This window comes from Ostrinia nubilalis, chromosome 13 (assembly GCF_963855985.1).
Source record: "Ostrinia nubilalis chromosome 13, ilOstNubi1.1, whole genome shotgun sequence".
Lineage (NCBI taxonomy): Eukaryota > Metazoa > Arthropoda > Insecta > Lepidoptera > Crambidae > Ostrinia > Ostrinia nubilalis.
Window position 1 is genome coordinate 10,508,741 of NC_087100.1, and position 27,864 is coordinate 10,536,604.

The 27,864-nt window shown below is 36.5% G+C and overlaps 1 protein-coding gene across 2 annotated transcripts; it reads right to left on the reverse strand.

Moving 5' to 3' along the window:
* Nucleotides 1–1,294: 1,294 nt before the first annotated feature.
* Nucleotides 1,295–27,009, reverse strand: LOC135077653 (chitooligosaccharidolytic beta-N-acetylglucosaminidase). Of its 2 annotated transcripts, none has more exons than XM_063972213.1 (10): nt 26,909–27,009; nt 19,693–19,793; nt 18,683–18,892; nt 6,437–6,645; nt 5,721–6,054; nt 5,172–5,313; nt 4,604–4,789; nt 4,064–4,296; nt 3,350–3,585; nt 1,295–1,967 (listed from the first exon to the last, which is right to left on the reverse strand). In XM_063972213.1, exons 2-10 carry the CDS (start codon nt 19,785–19,787, stop codon nt 1,786–1,788), a joined length of 1,827 nt encoding a protein of 608 aa, XP_063828283.1. In that variant the 5' UTR covers nt 19,788–19,793; nt 26,909–27,009; the 3' UTR covers nt 1,295–1,785. The 2 variants fall into 2 exon arrangements, with proteins under 2 accessions (XP_063828283.1, XP_063828282.1); XM_063972212.1 differs by lacking the exon at nt 26,909–27,009 and adding an exon at nt 26,404–26,898.
* Between the last annotated feature and the right edge of the window lie 855 nt (nt 27,010–27,864).

A 27,864-nucleotide genomic window follows, 5' to 3' on the forward strand; every position in this document is an offset into this window, starting at 1 on the left:
CCTGCCTATTCAAAAAATTAGTTTGTAAAACTTAAGTGTGTAACTTTTGAGCATTGTAAAATGTGATAGCAAATGCATAGCAATGATCTAGACTTTTTTTCAAAGAGTCTGTATAGTGTGTAAGATAGTTAGTTATGTGTTAACGCCTTAGGTTCTGATAGCACTATGTACTCTACTTTGTTATAATAATATCAAAATTTTTAGCTGTAAAATGCTTTATAATGTACATTTCATGTAAATAATTATTATTTATCACAATAAAGTAAAAATGAAGTAAACATTTAAATATGTTTTTAATTATTTTGGCAAGCATACTCATGCATGATCTATACTGATGCTCTCAACTGGACTTTTTTTAGCTAATGTGGGTAGGATCAAATAAATAAAACCTTTAGTTGTAATAGCACCATGTATTTCTATTGAACAAAATTACAATACCCTAATTATTGGTAATAAACATATTTATTGTAAAGTATCACAATAAAACTTAAGGTAACAAGCCTTTAAATCTTTACTTGACAATAATTAATCTCAAATAAATATATTTTAACATTCACGGACCATTAACTACTAATACAAAATGTACTAACGACTTGTTGTAAAATTATTTTATAAGTGCACAGGCAGATAACGTGCATACATATTAATTTAGTTTTCCTAAAGATATATCTTTAAATAATTGCATTAAACGATTGTTTGTACATAAACGGACAGCATTTATCAGCGCTTAAAGAATTTTAATCTTTCACTTCGCGTAGGTATTTTATGTATCAAACAATATTTTTCGAGTTATGGTAACTAAAACACTTAAATACTTGCTAGTAAGTATCATATACATAATTTATAATATTATTTCAGTCAGTTCTTCATACCCTCATAGTCTTTTTTCAGTTCTTTTTGTATGACGTAGTCATCGTATCCCTAAGTAAATGATTTTGTCATTTTTGACAAATGTACAAAAATCATTCAGGCATAATTTCTGAAGGAATATAACTTGATGGGCATAATATGTTACCCTGCTGGCAAAATGCCTGCCACAACAACTTTAAGGCCATTCCGATACTGAATCACTACTACATCTTACTAGTCATGCCTATAAACCTATTCTTAAACTTTTGGAAATTAGCACCACATTACATAATTTACGTGAACAAACATCAGCAACCTCATCAGCTAGACTTCAATTAAATCCGGATATTGGATTGTCTTTGCGATATCTCCTCATATGAAATATCGGCTCTACTTATTCGTCTCTGTCACTTGTACATTTGTACAACCCTTTCTTCTTCTGCAAGGTCCATTTCAAGTAAAACCTCAAAAAATCAAAATCAGTCGTAACTGTAACCCTAATTAAATAGGTAAATTAGTTTTGACTGTGTCCTATGTAGTCATTTTGATAAGTAAGTACCTAAGTAGATCGACTATCTAGAAACAATTTAAGGGTAGACATCCAAATTCACAAACACGAAGGCACAGTCCTGTCACATTGATAAGCGGCCATGACCGTCCTTTCAGCAACTGTCACATAACTTTTTTCATGTGTTTCACAGCCACAGACCAAGCCATTTCGGCAACTGTGACATTGCTTTTTTAAATTATGTTTCAATGCATTGGATCAAGTCCTTTCAGTAATTGTCAGCTTTCTTTTTATATGCTTCACGGTTTTGCACCAAACCAAGCCAACCGTCACTTGTTTTTACATGTCACGGCTTCGCACGAAGTCCTTTCAGCCACTGCACTGTCACATCTCATCTATCTTCCTACAGCCACTGTCACTTATTATCTCTACAAGCATCTGCCATCGTGCTGTTCGCACCAGGCCGGCGACATGGCGTCAGGACGAAGGCCTCGGGCTTGCAGACGAGAGCGGAACCTTTGGAGCCGAGGTTCTGCAGCACTGGCCGTGGACATCGGATCGGCCCATAGCCTTTCGGCCACGGCGGCGGCGCGGGGCCAGATGCGTGTATCTGTAGAATGAAGATCAAGAATTGAATACTTTTTAAGACCTTTGGGATAGTTTTTAGGGTTCCGTAGCCAAATGGCAAAAAATGGAACCCTTATAGATTCGTCATGTCTGTCTGTCTTTCCGTCCGTCCGTCCGTCCATCCGTATGTCACAGCCATTTTTTTTCCGAAACTATAAGAGCTATACTGTTGAAACTTGGTAAGTACATGTATTCTGTGAACCGCATTAAGATTTTGATACAAAAATAAAAAAATAATACACATTACGTGTGGGGTATTTATGGATAGGTCTTCAAAAATGATATAGAGGTTTCTAAAATACTTTTTTTCTAAACCGAATAGTTTGCGTGACAGACGCTTCCAAAGTGGAAAAAAGTTGGTCCCCCCCCCCCCCCCTCTAACTTCTAAAATAAGAAAATGATAAATCTTAAAAAAACATATGATGTACATTACTATAAAAACTACCAACGAAAATTGTTTTGAATGAGATCTAGTAAGTAGTTTTTTTTTAATACCTCGTAAATCGTAAACCGCTTATTACCGCGTAATCTTTCATACAAATAACTTAAATTAAAAAATAATAATTTTAATTTCATAAATCAATGGTACGGAACCCTTTGTGCGTGAGTCCGACACGCACTTGGCCGGTTTTTTTAAATATAGACAACAGTACGTCTAGCTAAACACTGATATCATAAATATGTAGTTCTGGTAAGCACAATTTTGCAACAAAAAATACAGTTTGATATTGTGATGTCGGCCACGCAGATGTCAATACATTTGGTTCTGACGAATCTTTTGATAGAGATTTAAAAAAAAATTCAGGATTTGTGTAGATTACAAAGATCCAACTAAAAAAAATAACTTAATAATTTGCCACAAAAACTTTTCGTACAAAATTGGCGAATGGCGAAATTGCTCTTTAAACTATACGAGTATCTGATAAAAATCGTGATATCTTGTTTCAGTTGGAGTATCATATTATCATACTTAGGTACCACGAAAAAGATAATATTATCCGGTTATCGTTTAGAACTGTAGTGTGTTTCCCATGTAATAAAGTGCTTAATGATTTTTCCCATCAACCATATTTTATATGAAACTAAAATAATAATAGCCTTTTTGCTGAAGAAAGGTAGAAACAGAATTTTATCTAATATAATTTAAAAATAAATCGCAAAATGTGTTGGTAAGCACATAACTGAATAATGCCTGGAAAAAATTTACCAATTCCTTTTTTATGTTCTTTAAAGTCCAAGGATGGTTTTTACGGCGAAAAAATTTCGAACAATTTCCGTGAAAACCCTAAAAACAGTCCTTTTTTCACGCTGGCGGAAAGCTAGTTAACTAATAAAAAAATATCTATTTATTAAGTTGTCACTTACCTAAAACCTCCTTATCCACATACTCGCTCCACATAGCGACTTCTCCTCCCAACATGTGCTGGCTCTTTGGCAGGATATACGCGTACATTCTCCTCCAGTTGGAAAACTTGGTGGAACCCCAGAAACCGTGGTCTAAGTACCAAACATCTTTGGGGACGCTGATAGTTCTGTAGCCGAGACGAAGCAGTTCCATTAAGAGAGGACTGTCTAAGGGTTCCCAGACTTCGATGACGTATCTAAAAAGAGAAATTAATCGGGTAAGCTGAAAGTTTGTTTAAAACGTGAAAAAGCAAGGCTTCTCGCATGATCACAACTTTTATAATCGAAATTAATGACATCATATTATTATGGGCAAAAAGTAAGCAAACAGATAGTCCTGGCTGGGTCCATATTTTAAATCTAAATTAAAAGTGCAGAACTAAATTCAGACCCAAGCAAATTACATTAGAAGAATAATTTATTTTATCTATTTCTGAAAAAAATCTATTCATAATAACTTATTTTACATAAGATACTAAGAAAGATGCAAAACATGCTCATTATGACTGCTGGGTTACTCCGAAAAATGTTCTCCGAAGTTCTGAACATTCACATTGCCATCTATCTCACGCAAAAGCAGTTGCCAGTATGAGCGACAGTAACAGATAGACTCAAAACTACGAAAAAAGCGTTTCGGAGTAGCCCTGCAGACTACTGCTCTAGTAACTGTATTACCTGTCCTTATTGAGGAATCTCTGTATGTAGTTTGCCTTGGTCAGCGCTGAAGACCAGAGTATCACTGGCTGGGCGTCGGTCCCTATTGCCTTCAGCTCCTCGTCCCAAATGGAAAGTATGGTCTCGTGGAACTCCGACCAGAGCCGAAGGAAACCTTCCGTCGTTGTATTGAGACCCTTCTCTTGCATGTATGTCCGGATCTGCTCGCTTGAGTTCCAGCACGGGAAGAATACCTAATAAACGAAGAATTCAATCACTTTAGTAAGGGTTAGTTCAAATTATTTTTGTAAAAGTTATTCCATATTTAAAAAAATTAAGCTCAGCCAGGCAGGAAGGCTCTGGATGCAGGCCGCTAACAACCGGGCGATGTGGAAATCATTAGGGGAGGCTTATGTTCAGCATTTGACATCCTGTGGCTGAAATGATGATGAAGCTCAGCCTTCTGGAATACCTTATTACCCAGTGCTTCGTTTGGTGATTCGAGCGACATGAGCGAAGTGGATATTAGGATGATATTCCGTTTTGATATACTTAACTGACCTCATCACCACCCATATGGAAAAGGGCAGGTTTGGGCAGAGCTTCTGCTAGATCCTTGTACAGGTTTCTCAGAACCCTGTACATAGTAGGGTTAGCAGGGTTCAGTTGGCCACACGGAGGCTGGATACATAGCCCTCGCCAGGGCTCAGTATTCACACAGACTGCTAGGTCACCAAAGCCGTAGTCCTGAAAAGATGAAAAAGTTCAGAGTAACATACATGGTGAAAACGATAAGTGATCTCACTCGATTATTTTCTTGGTGTTGTTTTGTGTCGCTGAATAAAACATTTCATTTTCATTATTTCAAATCAAATCCAATAATTATATTTGATAAAACATTTTAAACTACACAAGATATCGAAATACTGGTCACTGATCCTGAAAGTGCTTCATGAGCTCTATCAAACGGTATCAATAATAAGTTAATCTGTCCGAAAATTCAATTTAGCAATTGAAGTGTTCTGTATAATCTTTGATAAGACTTTTTAATTAAAAATACTATTACGAGTATATTGGCGATCTTTTTACTTTAATTAATGTGTAGCATACACATTATTTCCCAAATTACCTGTCCCCACTGCCAGCCATTTCCTGCATGCGCAGGAGAGTCGATTTCAATGACGACTCGCACACCACGAATCTGGGCGTACTTGATCAACTGACGCACTTCTTCTGCAGAGTAGATTTCGGATGATGAGTATGCGCCGTATCTGGGAAAGAAATAGTGATGCTATTTTTTTTTTCATCTGGTGGAAAATTATGGTCAAGCTGAAGAAGAAGCGAACTTCACCCGGAATCCTCAAGCACAGTGGAACTGGCTATTTTTATTCCAACTGCCGGAATATACGCAATGCTGCTAACATTATTGTTATGGCGACATACTTAGATAAGATCGAAGCCAGGCGGACTTAGAACAAGCTTTGGCACTAACCAAACCGAACAGAAAAATCTGCACGCACTGGGAATCGAACCCAGGATATCTAAAGTCTAGTCTAGTTAGAATGTAGGTACACAGTGCTGAAAAGAGTAGATGAAACATGTCTTTTTCAGGACAGGCTGAAAGGGAGAAAAGAGGATGGCTTGACTTGGTTCTTGGATTTAACTAACAGGTAACAACCTTGTAAACTGTGGTACCCTCGTTGATTCCAACGGAAAGCTGTGCGAATCAGTCACATGCCAATGGAAGACGTTCAGTTTCGATGCAGCCATTCCGTCGATGGTTCTTTTGATGTCCTTCATGGGAATAAAGTGTCTTGATGTATCCAGGACTAGTCCTCTATGCCTGTAAGCAGGGTAGTCCTTGATTCTTGCACCGGATATGACGCGGAGAGCACAGCGAGTTTGATCCGAGTATTCTGGTCTGTCTGCCGTGACGAGCTGGGTGAATGTCTCTAAACCGTGCCGAGCTCCGTATACTGTTGCTGCAGTTATTGTTACTGATACTTTTTGATCTAAAACATGAAAAATTGTATTTAAATTAGATTTTTGTAAATTATTTCGGGTATGTTGATCTGACTCATAATTCACATTAAATATAAACTTTTGATTGTATTTATTGTAACCTATAAAGTGGTAGGAAGCTAACTGTTGTATATGAAAGTAAACGGACTGTCTTTGAAAGATTAAAAGATGTAATAAACATCAAAACATGTAGGTAGTTGCATCATCTTTATTTTATCAAAATCCACTTTATGGAAGCACATTAAACTAACTTTTTTTTATGGGACAGGAGGAGGCAAACGGATCACCTAATGATAAGCGATTATCAAGTGCGTTGCTGGCACTTGTAAATTCCCAGGCTTAAAGTCCTGACTTTAAGGTATGAATACGTACTCTTAGTCTGGACATCCAGGTCGTACTTCTCATCCGTGTCCCAAGTCAGGTCCAGGTTCCCCGAAGTGACCACCAGGTAGACCACGACAGACGTGTCCACCACCTCGGTGACGTTCCCTCTGCACTCCGCCAGGAGGTTGGAGGACGCCACTTGCGTCATCTGCGCTATGAGCTCCCGAGCCTCGGCTGGCACGTCGCTCAGGTCATATCTGTGAATTGGATTAACGACTTTTTAGAACGGGATTTAATGGTATACTGCTTTAAATTTGAAACATATAGACAACTGTTTTAACTTTGTAGTTGAGAACTCTATTACTACGTCGAAGTTCGCGGATTTGATTTTCGCCCAATAGGTACTTTTGTTTACATGGACAACTGTTTGTATTTTTTTGGGTGATATGCCCTTTAATATGTATTTCCAAAATGGATTGAATGTACGAGTATGTTGCTATCGGTGTCTAATTCCTACAATACAAGCTATGAGTACTTAGACTAATGATTGAATGTCTAATGATTTAAAGATAATAGGTGGGTAGGTGAGATATATTTAACACTACTAGATATTTATATGTTTAACAGTCACGACGCTGATTGTGGAGTCTATTAATCTGTGAAATAAACCGAGATTGCATGCTTTTACTACCTACGTAAAATAAGTAATCATGCAACGCGAAAGTGTTAAACTATTGTTTATTATTTTATTCTTGCTGTATTTTATGTACCAACACGCAATCCTTAGATCTATTACTAAATGAATAGTTAATTTTCTCATTCTCATTATTTTACTCTTAATTACGCATATAATTATGTCTAATTACGTGTGAATTAGATATTACCTACGAACGGTTAAAGCGTGGTTTAAGTTTCTTTTAAATCCAGTAAAATTTAAAATTTAATAGAGCATCTAAATTGTGGAATTCAAATCAAATCAAAATTCGTTTATTCGTGGAACATAGGTATCCTCCTCTATGTCATGCTTGAGTAAGTAAATGGTAATAATAGTCGCATATTTGGCTATTGAAAAATTGTCCGTTAGCTCGACGCAAAAACGTAACATTTAAGGCTTGGTATTTCTGCTAAAGTAGGTATTTCGCGCTGTCAAAATCTGCGCGCGCAATACTTCGCCGAAGACAGCGCGCCAAAGAGCTCTCGCGGCTACACAGTATAGAAATACGCAGTTTGGAAATACGCAGTTGGTTAGGTTAGGTTGACTTCCTTCCGTTCAAGCGTCACACTCACAGCACTTTCTAATACAAATCATATCCAAGTGATACAAATTAAAACAACTTTCAAAATTTTGGGGAATATATTTTAGAATCGAATAAACAGAATATAACTGCCAAAGTAAACACGGTTCAAAGAGGCGTGGCGTCACCCGACCTTCCGGAAGTTCCGCGCCGGCTAAAAGAATTTCAAGATTACGTCACCCGACCTATCGGTAGATCCTCGGGAGCTTGAGCGATTGGAAAACATTTTTTATGATCAGTTACTCGTAGTAGCGATTATTTAGAGCTTGGATAATAAATTATAGTTGTTGCAATTCACAAAGCTTTGCATGTGGTTAATTACATTAATCAGTACACGCATCAATTTTGTTCAGTCTTTTTGTTTATTAATAAATAAAAATATCATACTAAAATTGCATACATATTTGTTTGTATTGGTCTGGGTGTTTTCTTTCCATAATTTATGTATAACGTATGTACGGGGCTCTGTATCGAAAATCACTATGAGCAATAAGCATCACACACAGTTACCTGGAGTGCATTACCGCAGCAAAAAGCTTGCCATCTTAAATGAACGATATAATATCGAGGTTTCGTCAGTACAGTTGCGAACAAAGGTGTTTGTGTAGTGTAGTTGAGTTGAGAGGTCAGATTATTGAAATAATAAAACGAACATTTTATTTTTTAAATACATTTTAAAAATAATTTATATTACAAATAACAATGAGAGGATGACATTGCAAGGTGGTGCCAGTCCAGTCATAAATCCGTTGATATATGCTGCATCTGCCATGTTTTTGGCTAAAAGATTCTTCTATCTTACAGTTTAGACTTTTATTACAGACCTCAGACAGTATTTTTGGAAAACTTTTACGCATGGTGGAGGAAGGGACGCTCTAGAAACTCAAGTCTACAAGGAGTCACATCAACTCCAGTTTTAAATCCGTTGACATCTGCTGCATCTGCCATCTTTTTGGTTAGAAGATTCTTCCATCTTGCAGCGTAGACCTTTAGCTACAGACCTTAGACAGTATTTTTGTGAAAATTCTTACGCATGGTGGAGGAAGGAACGCTCTAGAGACTCGAGTCTACAAGGAGTCATATGAACTCCAGTTTTAAATCCGTTGACATCTGCTGCATCTGCCATCTTTTTGGCTAGAAGATTCTTCTATCTTACAGCTTAGACCTTTAGCTACAGACCTTAGACAGTATTTTTTATTATTTATTTGTGTCAGTGTGCTCTTCTAAAGAGTGTAAGACGATTGTATGTAGGTACTATTAAAATGTAATTTTAACTCATTGGTTTTGTCTCATATTTGAGGAATATACTATGTATCATGAGTAGAGTCTTCGTTTAAAAGGATGCGAACGATTTAAATTTCAATAGGTAGACAAAATTGAATTGAATTTAAGCTTTCTCCAGTAACACTGATATTATTATACTGTGACTCATCAAAGTCATCATTGTCAAAAATATTGACAAATCGCGAACTGTCACGGCCAAAAAACTGACACGCGTCCGTCCTCCGTAAGCGCCACCGCGCGACTGATTGAGATTGTCCAAGCCGTCATGGACGATTTTTTCCACATTTTTTAACATCCCAACTAATATTATAAATGCGAAAGTAACTCTGTCTGTCTGTCTGTCTGTCTGTCTGTCTGTTACGCTTTCCCGCTTAAACCTCGCAACCGATTTTGATGAAATTTGGCATAGAGATAGTTTGAGTCCCGGGAAAGAACATAGGATAGTTTTTATCCCGGTTTTTGAAACAGGGACGCGCGCGATAAAGTTTTTCTGTGACAGACAAAATTCCACGCGGGCGAAGCCGCGGGCGGAAAGCTAGTAGTAACTAAATAAGACGCAATATAAAAATTTCATCCGTTAAAAGCCCTCAAGTTATTTCTGAACTTTAGTTTAGTAAAAGATTTAGAATCTCAAATCGCTTATTTTAAAAATAAAACCATAAATAGAAAACGAATAGAGGTAACTTTGGGAATTTATTCTATCGAGTCAACTTCGTCAAATCGTGTTTCCATCCGTTAATAGCCCTAGAAAATATCCTCAACTATGCCCAATAAAAATCTTAGCCTTTAATTTTACTGTCTAGTACCTCAAAAATGAAAAATGAAAACCTCATTTTCGCCATTTTCTCTGCTACCCGGCCTTAACCAAGGCAAGTAACTATCGCAGTCTTTTCGAAAGGTCAAGAGTAACAGTCATTCGTAGTTACACCATTATTCTTACTTTCAGATTTTAAAAATCTAAACACTCAGCATACTCCTACAGTGTACCTACTTGATACAACTTCGTGAAGTTTTTAAGCTCTGGTTCGTGTATGCGCCCCTTATGCGTTTAATACAGGAGACACGCTACACACTACTACTACAATGACGCTCGGTTTGCTCGGATCAAACCCGCACTTCGGGCTTCCCTCGACTAAAAATTGGCGGGGCGCGTCTTCGTGGATGAAACCATCTTAGGCCACGAAATAGCAATCGTTAATCGTGATTTGTAAATGCGACAAATAAAATTGCAGCGAGTAGACGTGCGCGTCCCGCTGCGCTTTAGCCGTTTTTTGTACGCGTAAAATAAGGATTATTTATCTTCGAAGGGGTCGAAGGTTAACAATGGTCCGTTAATCCTTAGAGTTCCGTTAACTTTTGGTGTCATGAATTCAAACATAAAATATGCAGACGTATTTCGGGGTTCATGATACTTAGCGGTATCTTAATTTTTTTAACAGCTATGGTAATACCAGTCATTTAACTTATTTCTATGATCTATGACAAGAATCTGGATGAATACCTAAGACCAAATTCACTTTACCGAAGGCATAGTGCTATTATTTCGCATGTCACCGTACTTCTAAATCTTCATCATCTGAGTAAATGACACTGCAATTCTTTGAATAAAAGGACAAGGCATTGTACACTACAGCCAAAACATTAACGTGACAAGTAAAATAACTGACTTTAATTATTTTTTAAGTGTGCAACATTAAAAACAATTGCCACTTCTTGTTGACAAAGTAGGAACAATAGAAGTAACCGTAATCTTCACACAAAAAAATTAGACACGTCCCACTGGTAGCACATTGTAAATGGTCCTTTACTGGTCGTTTACCTCATGAATATTCCTTATTATACAAATATCGACTAAACCAACTTATTTATGACAAGAAGATGACACAAGCAAAGGTGGACGGCCTCTGATGGTCGACGAACTTTAGTTAGCATATAATTATGTAACCGCAAACGCTTCACATTGTTGTTATAACTATTTATACCAGTTTACGACTATTCAGCTATAACTGCAAGTAGGTCTAAATGTAGGACGCATCTCTAAGATTCCAATTACATGATTTACTAAAACATACGTGTAAAAACTCATTCAAATAATATAGTTAATTGAGAAAAAAGAAAAGGTTTAAAAATGTTTCTCAGACCAACACCGGCTTTATAGAATAAACTTTAAGCCCTACCTGATTCCTGATATAATTTTATGGTATCCATGACCGCAGGGTACATAAAGCTTCTTCTACCCTTTGCCAGCGACTCTACCTGCGTAGAGAACAAGAATCTAGTAGTTTTCCGAGATGAAAAGTTTAATAACATATCTGTACCCCCAGTGAAAAGGGATCTAACTCGACTTAGATCAAAATTGACTTTATAACATAATGTGAATCTCTGAAAAATTAGCTATTTTTGTATCTAATCGGTATGTTTCTACGACGTATAGAAAAGAAAATAATTTTGTGCCAAATGATACAAGTAAGGCTTTGTGAACCAATTTTGAGTTTTCTTTCGTGTATATTGATACATGTCTACTTTTAACAAAGTGTACCGGAGGCTTCTTTCACTTTTTTATTGTGTCAAGAGGTATGACTCGTGTTACTACTTTTTACACGATTGAAGTTGTTCAGATTGAGTTTGTGATTAACAATATAAGATGACTCATATTAATATACACAAAAAAAAACTATGTATTGTTGGCTGGTGAAAAAGAATGTAACTTAATTTATAGCACAAAAAGTAAAAGACAAAAGATTATTTATTTTGTGTTTAATGATTCAATTAGACTAATACCATTAACCACAAAAGTTTCGTACATGTGTAAAATGTTATAAGTTACTTAGATCAAAAACATTTGAAAATCGCAATTAATAATGTGGTTAATTATTGGTGTAAAATGATATAACTTAGCCCAAACGTCAGACTAAAGGAAAAAATAATGTCGTAGTTTTGAAATCAAAGAATTTTAGTTAATAGTTTTAATAAATAATGGTGAATATCTACTAGTAAAACATATAATTGAATTCATAGTGCCTAACGTTGTCAATAAAAGTACTTAATAAGTGCATTATCGAATTTACAAGAGCTCCAACTACCAGAACTCTTTATAAACACAACTCATCACCTTTAACAACAAATTGAACTGGGCGAGTCATGTCGAGAACAAAATAAAAATGGCCTATTAGAGACTCATTGGTAGTAGATGAGGTCTCAACCCAAAGATAACACTTTGGCTCTACACGTCGGTTATATGGCCCTCTTACACATATTATTATGGATCACTTGTGTGGTGGCACAGAACACAACTATCTACAGCAAGATCAAAACTCCAAAGCCTGCAACGCCTAGTAAACATAGCGGCCACTAGTTGTATAGAACCACTCCATCGACATCACTTGAGTACCTTCTGAATCTTAGATCTTTAGACCTCTTCATTCAGGAGGAAGCGCAAGCAGCCGCTCTAAGACTTAAAGGTAAGAACGGCATATAGAAGCAAAACAAGGAGACAGGATATTCCACGATCCTGCACAAAACCCTAATAAAAGAAATACCTCTCACCGAGGCACCCATCGACAGAATTCCCTGTGTTCACATCTTCGACTGGAGATATAATATCCAGCTTACGACGTAAACGCAAGATTGCTCTGGAATCAATGAAGTTAGGATAATACACTGATGGCTCCAAAACCCAAAAAGGTACGGGAGCTGGTGTCTTCTCGAATTACCTAAATATACTAAGAATATCAACATCACTAGATAAACACAATACAATTTTCCAAGCAGAATGCAATCAGAGCAGCACAGGTGGTTGCAACCATAGACATCCGAGGTCTGAATATAAAAATAATATCAGATAGTGCAAGCAATACAAAGCAACTTAATATACTACATTATAATACTTATATTGGAATGCCATGACGCGCTCCTAAGTCATTGCAGACGCAAATGGCGTTACCCTGCACTCCTGTGGATCAAAGGGCACAGTAACTCCTTGAGCAACGACGCAGCAGATGAACTGGCCAGAAGGGGATTGTACACGACGGTATTTGGTCCGGAACAATAATAATGCCGATACCATAAGCACATATCAAGACCTGGCTGCGCTCCAAAATAGAAAAATAACACCACACAGAATGGAAAGATTGTGAAAGATGCAGGCAAACAAAAGATGCAGTTGTGCATATATTATATCGCTTCTTTGTCAATTTTTCAATTTCTCAAAAATTCTCCCGCAGCCTCATAACACTAAACAAGGACAACATCCGCAAGGTCCTAAGTGTAATAACAGGTATGTTAAACAAACACCTACACAATATAGCTGTTACAGACAGCCTACTGTGCAGAAGATGCATGGAGGCAGAAGAAAAACCGCAGCACGCGCACAAGGAGTACACAAGCGTAGCAGATCAACAGGCTCAAATTCTCCAATCACCAGGGTCGCTGCAGAAGGTCTGTAGCGACTTAGATAGGCTGCTGCTACCTGGGGGATCTGGAGTGGTTGGAATAGGAAGATAAACTACAAATAGCGCACAATGGTCTAATCAAAAGGCTAAGTGCAATATTCGAAAGGCCTTATGAATGGATACTATGTATAAAGTAAATAATTATGTAAATGGCATGTGTGGCTGGACTTTATCTGCTTAGCTCGCAAGTATAACATGTCTTGTTAATTCATGTCATTATTGATTTAAGAAGATTCCCGCCTTAGGCAGTTCGATTTTTTCAAGTTATTTATGATTTAAGAAGAGGCTGACAAGGGTGGCTAAATTTCTTGCGCTGCTTCTTCTCAGCACTGGCCCATTTATGTCCCAAAATAAAAGTAGGGTTCAAGTAATACTAGGACGTGTTAAAGGGCTTTTTAAAAGCCTCTTTGTTAAAAACAAATGCATTTTATGACTTTACTTTTATATTATCCTTCTGTCGCCAAAAGGCAATCAATATAGCTTGACATCACCATCTCTGGTCCAGGGTTTGATTCCTAATAGGTTAATTGTAGAAAACAAACTTTTCTCTGTCTCCTGTCTAATTAGTTGATGTGAAACCATTGTTATTTCTGGTCTTTACTACACAATTGCTTCAGCTATACTTTCTTTAAAATAGGAGATAATGTTTGTGATTTAGGCCGATATCATTCATGGTATATGGTGTAATAATTAATAAAATAGTAGTTTCAGATCAGAATAAACATTTAAGGAGTAAATAATTAGAATTCAGTCTCAAATTCTAGCCTTATTCCTATACAATCGCCACTTATATCACTTTACACATAATTATTTGGATACTTAGATCGCTTTTATGTTAGTTAGATCAGTTTACACATTATTTTTCTCACAAAAAAATTGGTGTATATTGATATAAGTAACAATTTTTGGACGATTTACCCTAAATAACCTGAAATAATGATTCCTCATAGTGTAATTACTTATGTTTGTTTTACAACTTTTTCTAAAATTAAAGAGACAAAAAATTATCAACAGAAATGGCGGAAAATGTATCACTTTACACTTGATAGCGTGTGGTCAATTCAGTGTAGTGTAAAATGATTTATGTCCCATTACATCACTTTACACGAATGTAAAGTTGTCGTGCATGGTGATATAACTGTGTTTTTATTTAATTACGAAAAAACCACAGGCTATATTTCCCAAACTGGCACACTGCCTAATTATATCTAACATTACCTTTCACCTAAAAAATATTTCACCAAGTTATCTCTAATAGCGATGAAGCAGGATTTTTTTTAACTTCAAATGCGATTTCCCAAAAATCACCATTTTCGACTTAACTCCCTTTTCACTGGGGGTACAGATATGTTCTATGATGTCATTTCTAGAGTTCAACTATCTCTATAATAAGTTATGGCTTGACAAAGTTAATCAGTAAACCCATTAATTAAAACAGAGGACAAATAGAGCTGATTACGTATTAAATATTGCTATATTTATACCTCCGCACTGTGGGTTATTTAATTGTTAAAATATTTCCCACGTTTGCTTTAGAAAAACTAACCCAGCACGTATAACATTTCTTTTTTACTTCACAATCAGATCAGTAGGTAATTGCAAGATATTACTTCCAAAGAACACGTCCAATGACAGTTTAATTTTCTCCCGGGACAAACTTAACCTTCATTGGTTGGGTTTTTATTGGCGGTCAAGCTGTAGATCCTGGCTACACAGGAGTTGCAGTGGTGGGAAAGAGAGGTGGGAAAATTTTTCTTCCAGAGAACATTTTAATATTTAACGTTTACAATATTAAGTTTTAAAATAATAGAGATAAAAAGTCCAATTAAGTAAGAAAACGTTAGAAAATACTAGCCTCGTTAGTGTTTTCAATCAACTCTATCTTAAATTGGAAACAATAAAGTTTTCAGATAGTGTTATCGGTAGTAGGCAAAGTTTTGTTTACAGAAAGAAAGTTTTCTTTTAAATCGATATAATGTAGGTATATTGTGATCTGTGTTTTCATCATCTTTCGAGTCGGATAATCGAGCTAATGGAGATAATCATGTCATAAATAAATAACTACAACAACCAACCAATTTTACTCAAAAACTGAAGTCCAATTTCCTGCAAATTTTCAGCGTTTCTAAAGCCATAAAATAGCTGTAAAAAGCTCTGCCTTTAAATAGCTCATCGTAATTTAGATACGATGATCATTAAACAGACATGAAGCGCCCACATCGCATCTAAAATGGCTATTAAAACATTAACGAAAGTCTTTACAACTGCTTTAAGTAGTTATGTGGTTTTCATCAGATTATAGAACTCCTGATTAGCTCTTGAAGATTTGTAGAGACAGCACAATAAGCTGAGCACTATGGCATCTTATATTGTTGTATTAGGAGTGACTTTCCAAAAAACTTTAGTTGAATGTGGCGTCGTCTGCACATAAATACAAAATGTAGTCAATTAAAACTTAATTGGTCGTCTCTTCAATGACATTTCAAGTAAACACAATACTGTTGTTGTTATCATCACACTTGTACTTTACGTGTTTTGTTCCGAGTCATCTTAAGAACTGAATGATTAAGTAATTTACCTATCTATGGTATCAATTTAAAGTAGGTTTAAAATATCACCTTTAAAATGGTACCATTTTTATAATATCTTCTGTCAGTCATTTACCCCCTTACTAATAAAACTTACACGCTCGTTGAACAGTGTTTTAAAGTGACGTTAAAACAGTGTTCAACAACTGTGTAACTTTTTATTTGTAAGGGGTTTCGTGATTCCATATTTTTGCTCGCAAGTGTACGTCGACGTAGATAATAATAAATCTATCAGCATCATAGATTTATCAGAGTTGTTTGTTCTCTAAATATAGACCGTGTCAAATATTTGGATGGCGCCCAGCAGATGAAAAGATACCGGCTATCCCTTCCTTAATGTGCGACTCAATAGTTTCTTTGTAATCGCTCAATCAAAGCTTAGATTTCTTGGAAAGAAACCCGAAATAAATTGGATATGGGTTAGACAGACAGTCACATTTGTGTACCAAATAGAAAATTAAATATCAAAATAATAGTGATAGAGTTAAATAAAAGTAAATGGTTATTTTTCTACTTAATGTAAGACAACTCTAAACATATTATTATCAAATCATTACGGTGTTATAGATCATTATGAAAACTTTTAAAAAACTGAAATGAATTTAATAGACATGTAATTAGTGAAGTAAAGTATAAATAAAATCAATATAATGCTCCGGAAATCAAGTTTGTATTCCGATTTCACGACTGTGAATGTGTTAGCAAGAACTCGAGGAATAATGTATTTCTATTGTCACTTTATATTTACCAACATAATTTATGTGTTCCTAAAATATAAATATTGCGTGTAACCGTTACCGATCTTGTTATTGTACTAAATCTGTCACTCGATTGCGTATACGCATTGCGGTTGGGGTGACCAGCTTTACGACTGAATAAAAATGTAATAAAACTAAGTAAAACCAAATGAAAGCGAGGAATTAGTGATACCTATTTTTTACTAATATAAAGGTTAAAAACCTCTGAATTACCAGACTGAAATATCAAATTCAGATAGTTTTAGTTAAACTTGTAGTTTGTAGTTAATTCAAACACTACTATGTCCGAGTTTGGCTAGTAGCCTATCCCCCTATGGTCAACCTTTACTGGTTGGGTTTCATTGGAGACCAAGCTGTAGATCCATACAGGAGTTGCAGTGGTGGGAAAGTGTGGTGGGGTGTCCCGTTAGTAGCCTGGCCACCCTACCGAGGGTCGTCGCGTGCGCAAGTGACGCAAGCGATGTCACCCGGCCTAGAATAGATAGACGGGCTCGAGACACCTGTACCCGACGATGTAGCGGTGAATGGACTTTGCGGGTTTATACAAAGCCAATAATATTAGCTCCTCATATTTGCATATTGAAATCCATACGAGGTCGTTTTTGAAACTGGATAGATTGGATTGTCTCATGTAACAAAGTGAGTTATTTTTGTTTACTTTATGTATTTTTCATCGACAAGGATTTGCCACACTGGATGCGGTCTGAGGTCAGGTCAAAGTAATCATACATTATGCGGGCTTTCATTCACTTTGACGTGACCGCATCTAGTGACAAATTCTATAGATAACATTTGCCTGAATGATTTGTTTGTCACTAAATAACATTAGGTACATATTAATTTCGGGATTTCCATATTTTCTACAATAAATATCACGCTTTAATACAGAAAAACTATAAGTTACCAGTCAAAGCAATACCAATACCTAAAATTAAAAAAGTCCAATGACGCATACAAATAATTACAATACGCTAACATTTTCAACCAAGCGCAAGTCAAAGGCTATCTGTAGAGATAAGACACAAACACCTATACTAATAAGAACCAAGTTTAAAAGTACAGTTCTCAGTATCAACGTTGGGGGGACCTACCTATAAAGATTAGGTTTTTGTGTTCCATGGCAATATTTTTTTCGGACTATCCCGCGGATTTATTGCCGCGGTGATTCTGCCAATGTCAAGTGTTCAAGGAGACACATGACATACTTTAGTCCGCTTCAGTAGTATTTTAGTTAATGCTGCAGTCTTTTCCCCATGACAATATTAATAACTTCCTCTTATGAACATACGCTAAACCAGATCGCCCGTGCCTTCGGTCAGATGTCTTCGATAGGTGATTATTTGTGACATCTTTTTCAATTATCCAGCGGTAATATTTGTAATTTCTTATAAAATACTGAAGTGAAGTGCAAGTGAATGAAGTGCGTAGGATGGATGACGACTTCAAGAGTCAAGGTCCAGCTTGGAGAAAGCTTCCGCCCAGTACTGGACTGCCATATTTTTGAATGATGATGATGACTAAGACTCCTACCTAAGATGCAAAGGATCTGCACTGTCTATATGCTAAGACCTGCCGTAACTGACTTGGGAGACGACTCCAGTATCTAGCAATTTCAACAGTTGTGTCTGGCTTAGTTATGAGTTTGTGACTCCTCACAAAGTCTCCAGATATATTTCAAAGGATCCTGAGATGCGTTGGATTCCTCTGTGCCAACTGTATGCAGAAACTAAAGTTGAAAGGACCTGTCCTGTCAACTTTAGTTTCTGCCAAATGCTTCCAGTATCTAACATTGTCAATTCTGCAGTAGTTCAAGAGTGATGACTATCACAAATTCTCCGGGGTACACTTCCCTATTCTTTAAAATGCTGAAGAAGACTTGATAATGATGATGATCATCTTGATGATGCTGAAGACTTACCTAAGATGCGTAGGATGCATCTGCACCGTCTGCATGCTAAGTCCCGCCGTCAGCGGCTTGGGCCAGATGCCCCCGAACCTGCCGCAGACCGTCCTGCACAGATCTATGCTGTCATAGAAGACGTGCGAAGAGTTCGTGGTCATCATCGACTGAGGGTGCGCTGCTCGTTGGCAACCCACGTTCGGGATGCATTTAAACACCCATGATGGTCTGCAAAAGAAATTCAAAACAAATTAATGCTGGTACTATTACTTATTCTGTGTTGCTTTTAAGTAAATATTTGACCAAGTTATAATACTTGTCTTAATTGGCTATTCGCAGATATTGGGCCAGTATAAGAGATTATGTTTACAAGATTTTACATCCAAACCTACTTATTTGAACAATAACGGTTAAGTGAAATCTTTAAAAAAATCTAACATTATTTGAACCCTTGGAAAGTAACATTGTTATGAATTTTTACGGGTAAGTACGATATCTATTCAAAACGTCATAAACACTTAAAAAACTAAGTACTGATGTCCGATACTAATTATTTTAACTGATAATTATAATGAATGACTGTACAAGAAGTATCTTCAAAGTCGATTCAAAGTCAGTACCTATGCAAAAACACTCATGGACGATGCAATCTAATCGTAGTAGTAGTATGTACTATATCCGCAAATTTTAGCGGATCCCTCAAATTCATTATTAAAAATGGATACAATGACAACATACATACTAACCCATCTTCAATATTTAATTTATTGAATCTCTACCAGACGTTGAGAAATATTGTGTGCTCAATAGGTAGGTATCTACTAGAAAAGGTCTCTTTCGAGAGGACTTCGTTCAGTCTATAAATTTTTGATTTTGATTTGCTTTTATAGGTACCTAATCGTACCGCAGCACTTATTTTAAATCAATTTATATCTGTTGAATCAATTTGTAACAATGTGTTTTCACTCATTCATATTCATATTCATATTCATTTATTCTTTAATGATTTATTACTATTCTACACTTACTCATACACAATTGGCGTGGGATCTTTGATTTCGTTCTCATTGCAGTGCACCAGGTTCACTGCAACCACGAGCAACAGAATCCATCGGCTACCCATATTTACCTAGAAGGAGGAAAACGGTGTTAAAAATATGTTGTTGTTTCTTAACGTATTTGTTTACTTGTATACTTATTTAGGTTTAAAGATTATTTTATTTGGTTTTATTTATATTTTTTATATTTTGAAGTTTATAATTTTTTTACAGATAATTTTGACGTATGGTTTCGCGGACTTTTTAACTTATTTTTATTAGAGTGAATGTCAGTCATCTCAAATAGACCACCAAAAAGTCTGTAAGTTCTTGAAAACGCTCTATGGTCTCGGGAAAAAGTAGCCAGAACCAGCCCCCCTAGACAAAACGCACTTTTTGATCGAATCGAAAATCGAATCCTTCAAAACTCCATACAAAAAAGGGGCTTTTCGACCACTTTTCGACTGGTTTGCGATTATAATTTGCACTTTGTCTAGACCCACAGAACTTCAGGCCCAGAAATAGCCTAATAAGTATTAGATTTGGTTTATTCCCAAGATGAGAAGATAGAAACACCTGGTAAAGGCGCATTGGTCGAATCGAAACTACTTACTTTTACATAACTCTTATAAACAAAAATCGGTACTGACTCACAAAGAAAAAATAGTTTTTTTTTTAAGAAACTTGTACACAATATTCCTTTAGAATAAATACCACGTTCCACTTAATGGGTATTGGAAGGAAAAATATCCCGTGAGTAAACATTTAAGTAACACATGTACCAACATAACAAAGAGGAAACTGTCGCAATCGATACAGTTGTTTGCATCGGTCTAAATTATGTGTGATAACACAAACAATGGGCTCGGTGGCAACACAAACTATGCCTTTATACAAATAGAGCCATAGCAAATTGCTGGGCTGACTGTAACCAGTATGCCTACTATGTTTGTTTACTTCATAAAGGAAAGGACAATGGGCAAAATGGTACCCGGCTCCAATAGATATGTGTCTAGTATCGTTTGAAAGGTCTTACCAAGATGAACAACTTTTACTATGACCACCAGCCTCAGATCTGGTTGTGTACGAAGATATACATACTTTTTTTGCAGAATGGTACCCGGCTCCAATAGTTATGTTTGTAGTGTCATTTGAAAGGTCTTACCAAGACGAACAACATTTACTATGGCCACCAGCCTCAGATCTGGTTGCGTTCGAAGATAAAGATACTTTTTGTGTAACCTAAGTATCATACAGTATGAAGGGGGACGCGCTCAGGGCAGGGCACCGACGAGATGGTCGGACGCGGTGAGGAAGACGGTGGGCGGGAGTTTTCATCGTGCGGTCCACACAGCTTATGACCGCAGTCTGTGGAGGAACACTATCTGTGGTCGCGATCCTCATCAGCGAGGGACCGAGGAAGAAGAAGAATAACTATCATACGTGTCCATCGTATGGTACTTAGGTTATGCGAGGCAGGAAGGGTTTACAGCTCCAGCATCCTTCCTTAACTCTATAATTATTGATGGGGATAGTTGTGAAATAAATATTTTTATTTAAAGAAGTACTACCCCCTTATTAATAAAAAGTTACACCTAGGAAGAACATTGGATTAAAATGACATTTCCATACCAAATGACAATTTAAGCCAGAATTCAACTAGGGTGTAACTTTTGTTAATAAAGGGGTTAAAGTTTTATTACTTCTTACGGGTTTTATTATGAGTTGCTAAAGCGAATAAACCCACAAGACCCAATAAGTCCACCCACAAGATGGACCGATGACCTCATAAAGGTAGCGGGAAGGCGCTGGATGCAGGCCGCCACCAACCGGCCATTGTGGAAATCATTGCGGGAGGCCTATGTTCAAATGGACGTCCTATGGCTAAAATGATCATGATGATGATGATGAAAGCGAATAAAGGGCTAATAGCTTGGGTAGTTCATCGTAGGTATAATCCTTTCCTTTTCAATGCTTCTTTTAGTTATATTAATAGATTGCATTCATAATACATACTCGTATACATGGATGATTGTGTTATACTTTCATTATAATACTTAGTGGAATTACTGCTTTCAAAACGTGAATTAGAACTGGCCCCATAGCAGACATTTTCCTACATCTAAAGGCCTTTTAAAATATATATTGGTTATGGCTATTGGAGCGGGTACCACTTTCCATACATTTGTGCCCATCATCCTTTGATAATCGTTTTTTATTAGAGCTTATTATAATTAGATAGGTACAACCACAAGGAACCTGAAACCTGTGGCCAATTATGAGGGTGCGATTAAATAATTTGGTCATTAATATTAATTAAAACTATGCAGGATAATATGCAGCTAACAAGTGCAAGACTCACAAAATTAGCCCGCGACTTCGTACTCGTGGATCCCGTTTTACCGCCTTAGGGGTGGAGTTTCGTTAAATCCGTTCTTAGTGAGCACCTACGTTTAAAAAGGAACCCCCACGCAAAATTTGAAACTCCAGCACTTGTAGTTTCTAAGATTTCGTGATGAGTGAGTGAGTTAGTCAGTCAGTCAATCAGCGACCTTTCGCTTTTATTGATATAGATTTAGTCAAGTTTTGAGCTTCGTTCTGTATTATGCACTTAGTGCATGTCCGACGATTAATCTAGAACCAAGCAGTTTCCCTGCCGATCGGCTTCCGGTCGGTTCCCGTCGCCGCTGGTCCCGCGTGTGAGCGTAACGCCCGTAACGGTAGCGGAACGAAGTCGGTGCGGAACTCGCGGCAATACTTCCGCGAGACCAATCAACTGTCATAACACATCATAAAACACTTATTGTACAAATAACTGTCTTATTGGAGAATCATTAAGGAGTTAGCACTAGGCGGACAATGAGTTGAGCCAAAAGTATTGGCTTGTGTGATTACGTTTAGCCGTTTGGATTTAACTAAACTGTGATGTCTCAATGCTACGTGTGCCATAAAAAGCGACTCCTCAGTCAGCCAGTCTTGAGATATACTCGTGGGTTGGCTCTTGATCTCAATCTCACCTGAAGCTGTGCCTGAAAGCTGCAGATACGTTCTATGATGAAGCGGGATTGCCAAGATATGCCTATCCAATCGTACCTTGAAAGGGTTGTAAGAGTTTTCACATGTGAAATTGCTGCCTTGAACTGAACTCCGGGATTGTATCCTCAGCACTAAGTGCTGCTTAATACATAATTATGATAGAAGAAGACCAACAATTTTTGGTATCTAGAAAATCGCGATACTCCAAAATAATTACAATGACTACATCGTTATGTATTTTAAAACTGTCTAGAAAAAAATAAAGTTTGTTTTTCTACAAGCTATCAGCGGAACCAGCTGACGGAACAGATAATAACCACGCTTCGCGCAGTCGCACGCGCACGCGATATGCTATAACTACTGACGTCTTTTCTATGATTATCCTATTAACGCGACTGCAGGAATATGGGCTTGATTTATTCAATATTCTATGGCATTATTTTCAATCATCTTAAATACTCAGATGATCGGCAGTTACTGTTAAAACCTAACAAGCCAACTAAATGCAGGATTCTATAGTTCTTAACGACGTTAAGGGAAGACAAACCAAGCTATCCTAATTTCCATCCAAATCCATGTCCACCTTTTATTTTATTTTATTTTATAGTTAGTAAATCTAATTAATAGGTCATGTAAGTATGCCTACTTACGACAAAAAACCCGGTAATCATTATGTCGTGTAGCTAATTACCTATTATAAAAATTATATTACTCATCCGTGTTACGACATAGGTTCTAGTTAATAAATAATATTTATATAACATCAGCTTTCCATTATTTCCACGATAGGCAGTAACAGTAACGAGGAATGTTTCCTTTTTATGAACATAAAGTTAGTACATAATAAAGGCAACATGCCCTAGATTTCTAATACTTGCACATAACCTTATCTACTTATTAGCATACTTACACAATGTCTGATACCCTGACTGATCGACTATTAGTAATACGTTAGTGTACAGGCCTTGATTCATTGAATATTTGCTTCGGTTTTTATTTACAAACAACAAGAAGTAGAGCACACAACATTTTTACTTATATTAAACACGACTAGAATATAAACATACCTACGAGGACACAAAGATTATTAAAGGGTCAAGAAACCTGGTTGCTGTTCGCCATGGCCCATGTAAAATTATAAAGTTATTGACAGTATTAAATATCCAAGCAAATCTTCTTGGCAATTTGCCAATGCCCAAATTAGAGAAGAACGAGGCTTAAGCTTAAGCAGCTTTTAAAAACCTTTTGCATACCTACTTACCTATTACTCTTCATGAAATGCACCAGAAAGCTACTGACATGAAATACTTATGTTAGCTATTGTGGCACGCTAATAAGATCAAATATGGGTTTCCCCATTCCAGAAGACCAATGTCATAAATTTATTTTAACGAGAGACAACACCAATTTAAAGCAATCTAGAATGAGTACCATCTTCTCATAATATTGCTAGGATTCCTGTTCAGTAACACATCAGGGTTTACTTAACTTTCTCCGTTGTTATTCTGAATAGATATGCTAATCGGCTGCCAGCCCTGTGGTTTCGCATAAATTATGCATTTAGTTCACATTAACTATTCAAGATACCTATCAATGCAGTCTTTTATCGATTAGAATGAACTGGCTTAGTCATTGAATTTTACTATGAATATGAACTTTTGAAAGGTATAGTGGAGATATTCCTTTACTTTACATAGAGTCAATTTTGAAGTTATGAATATACTCGTTACATAGGTAGACATATTAGCATTAACTTTATTCTAATCGACGCCTAAAACGTTTCAAATAACAACTTCATTGTATGTATATGCCTTACTTGTTTTGAGGTCACACCTCACACTTTATGAACACTCATGGCTCGTACAGAATTTGAAGCTAATGACTGATTTAATAGGTCGTCTTAGAGGCGTGGTTGGGGCCATTCATTGCCACAATAACACAAACGTTTAAACTTATGATGTCGATTTATATATTTTTTCATTTTTGCGTGGTACTTACTCTACAAATAAACATATTGAAATAAGTTATTACGGACACGATTGTTTTATTCTAATTTCTCGAAATTATTAACAGAAATGCCATGATTTTAAGACCTCAAGACAAAGTTATTAAATAATATTACTCGTACTTTATACGAGTAAGATGCAATGCAAAGTTACCTACCTGCCCATATACATACACCAAGCCAAAAGCGAATCGATATGATGTAAACATATTGTTTTGAATAACAAGCCGGCTACCTCGTTTTGACCTCCAAAGGGTCAACAAAACCCTCGTGTGGCCCTTGTATATTTTATTAGTACCTAGAGGTAAATGTTTTTAAAGAAGTACTTAGTACAGAACTAGGGTTTTGTTTTCAACAGCTGTTACTTTTGGGCACTATTCTTAGTAAGCCCAGAAAAAGAGCAATCTCTGATTGAATCTCAAGAATGACTCTTCTCAATTATAAATTCGAGTAGAGTCTCTTCAACTTTTTTTAGTTTTCATAAAATAAGCCTGTTAAGCCTTATTTTAAACGTTTCCGAAAACGCGGCGCATCCACAAAGGGTATTGTTGATACAGAAGTAAAATGACGTCAAAGAGAAAGTTTTGCGCTCGCTGAGGCACTGTTCTACGCGAATTGCTAAAATCAGTTTTCGTCTCTGCTCAAGTGTAGAGCCGATCACAAATTATTGAGATAAAGTTAAGGAGAGATAAATTAGAAATTCAGAAGGTCATGGCAGAAGCAGAGGCACACAAGAGGAGCCAGGATACGAATATGATAACTTTGATAAGTAACAAAATAATAAACGGAAAAAAGTTGAAGATCGATGGATGCTGATTTCTTTTTCAAAACTTGAAATAACTTAGCTTAGAAAAAGTAAAAAAAAAAATGATTCGTTATTATTTACTGGCAATCTAGGCTTTCATAGACTTATGATTCGGAACCGGCCGGCATCCATAAAGTAATATTTATTCGAGTTATCCTCCAAACTTTTGTAAGATCATGACCCTGGTCCTCTTTACAAATAAGCATTATACTTTGATACCCTGCAATCATTTAGGTAATAATTTATCGACCAAAATTAGGTCGTTGTCTCGTTGATAAGTTATATCTGTTTTCATCCTGGTATTATCGAATATGTTAAATTATTTTGATGCAAAAAGGTGCGAACAACAGTTATCATGTTAATTGCTATTGCAGAATTTTAACCACCAATTAATTGGTAATTAAATGATGATGCATAATTGTGAGCAATAAACAGAAATATTTAAAAATTAATTAAATAGATACTTGAGTAGGTAAGTACCTAGTCGTTATAAACATTTACTGCTAGAAGATTTATTAAAGTAATTTATTTAACTATAGTTTAATAAGTAGGTTTCTATTCAACTTTTAACCATGTTTGTACTTCGTATACGAACACTGCTACTTGTGCCATGGTCATTAATTACGAAAAAAATAGTTGAATGTTATTAAATTATAAAAACTAAATAGTTTTTTTTAAAAACACGAAGAGTTTATACACAAGTTACTTACTCGATTAGATAAACCCGAATTTAAGGTCATAACAATTATCCGACATTTATAACTTTTTATCAGCAAACCGGCAACAAACAATCTGTGGTTATTATCCGTAAACCCCATTACACGTGATAGGAATCAACTAAACTAATAACACTCACATTTATTCCAAGCCGGGTCAGACGAAAGTTGTTGAATATTCTATCAATGGAGGTTTGTAGGATGTGCGTTTGCAATCACTTTCCCAATCCACATTTATTTAACTCATTTCTTCTTGCACTAAAACCTCACGGTTAACTTTATTTAATTTTATAACTACACCACATTCAAACTTAACTGAAGTTTCATGATACAATGTTTCGTTTTGCGTGCGCCTGATTTTTTTACTTCTTTTCGATCAACAACGCGAAGGAACCAAACCGGCTGCGGTTTTCGTCTTTTTATTTATTGTGTATTTTATTTATTTTAATGCGGGATGCACTGAGGATGTGCTCGCGGCGCGAAGGTCGGGTGTGCTATGAGCGAACTGTCAATGCGGGCGGTTTTAAGTAAATTTTGTTATTGTTTATCGTGTGCGACCGCTTCGAAATCATTATCGCGATGTGATAAAGAAGCGTGAGCGGACGTAGGGCGCGAACCGCTTTGATTGGACGACTGAGCACTTACTTTGTGTTACTCCGTTTTGGCGGGAGATCCACTTTTAGCCGACTGCGGCTGCTTTACGATACATGTACGTTTCCTTTCTACTGCCTTGAACGATCGGGCTTTATAGTTCCTAGGTTTCTTTTTTAGAGGCTCTATCCACTGTAAACACGTCTTTGTTCCGATGAAACAAAAAGTGAAATAAACGGACATGAATAGGCGCAACTGTATGAAGTTCGTAAAAAAAGCTAATAATGAACACACAGTGAATAAACGTGTCATGCTCTGGGGCGGGACCACCTTAACGTAGGTACATATAATAGATACGAAAGAAATGTATAAAATATGTATATAATTGTAGACTTAGTTAAAAAAAATGTATATCTATAGTTTTGTGGTAAACATTAATTCAAAGTGGTCCCGCCGGAGAGCATACTCCCTAGCGGGACCACCTAGAAGATTTCGTTACTGAAGGTTTCTGAATTCGTTTATAAGACCATAAAAATGTATATTAAATGTATACAAATCTGCTATACTCAATTTTTTATTTGATTTAGTATAAACCGATTTACGGCAAATTTAAAATTTCCTTTCGGAACATTTAGGGGAGACTGACCCAAAGCGGGCACCAAGAAAAAAACACATGTGAAATGAGAAGTGAGTGAGTGAAGCGAATCTCATGAGCATGAATACTATGTGAAATGGAATTTCCACAAAAAATTTCATCCCCTATTTTAATGTTACTCCCTTTTTTACCAACTTTAAAGGCAATATTTGTATCTAATCAACAGCCCATAGTGAGAGGACACGTTTCTGAGCCGTACCTATTATCATCATTGATAACACACGCACACCTGGTTGTAGACTTTCGTCTTTAGGTACTGAGATATTTTGAATGAAAAGATGTTGCGTAGTTTACTGAACGCTGCCCAGCCGAGTTGGATGCGACGATTGACCTCTTTCTCGAAATTGAATCTACG

Coding starts and splice junctions, on each gene's coding strand:
- LOC135077653 (XM_063972213.1), bottom strand. CDS start 19,787: ATGGGTAGCCGATGGATTCTGTTGCTCGTGGTTGCAGTGAACCTGGTG. Junction 6,055..6,436: donor CCTGGATGTCCAGACTAAGA/GTACGTATTCAT, acceptor TTCATGTTTTAG/ATCAAAAAGTATCAGTAACA. Junction 4,297..4,603: donor TCCATATGGGTGGTGATGAG/GTCAGTTAAGTA, acceptor TTCGTTTATTAG/GTATTCTTCCCGTGCTGGAA.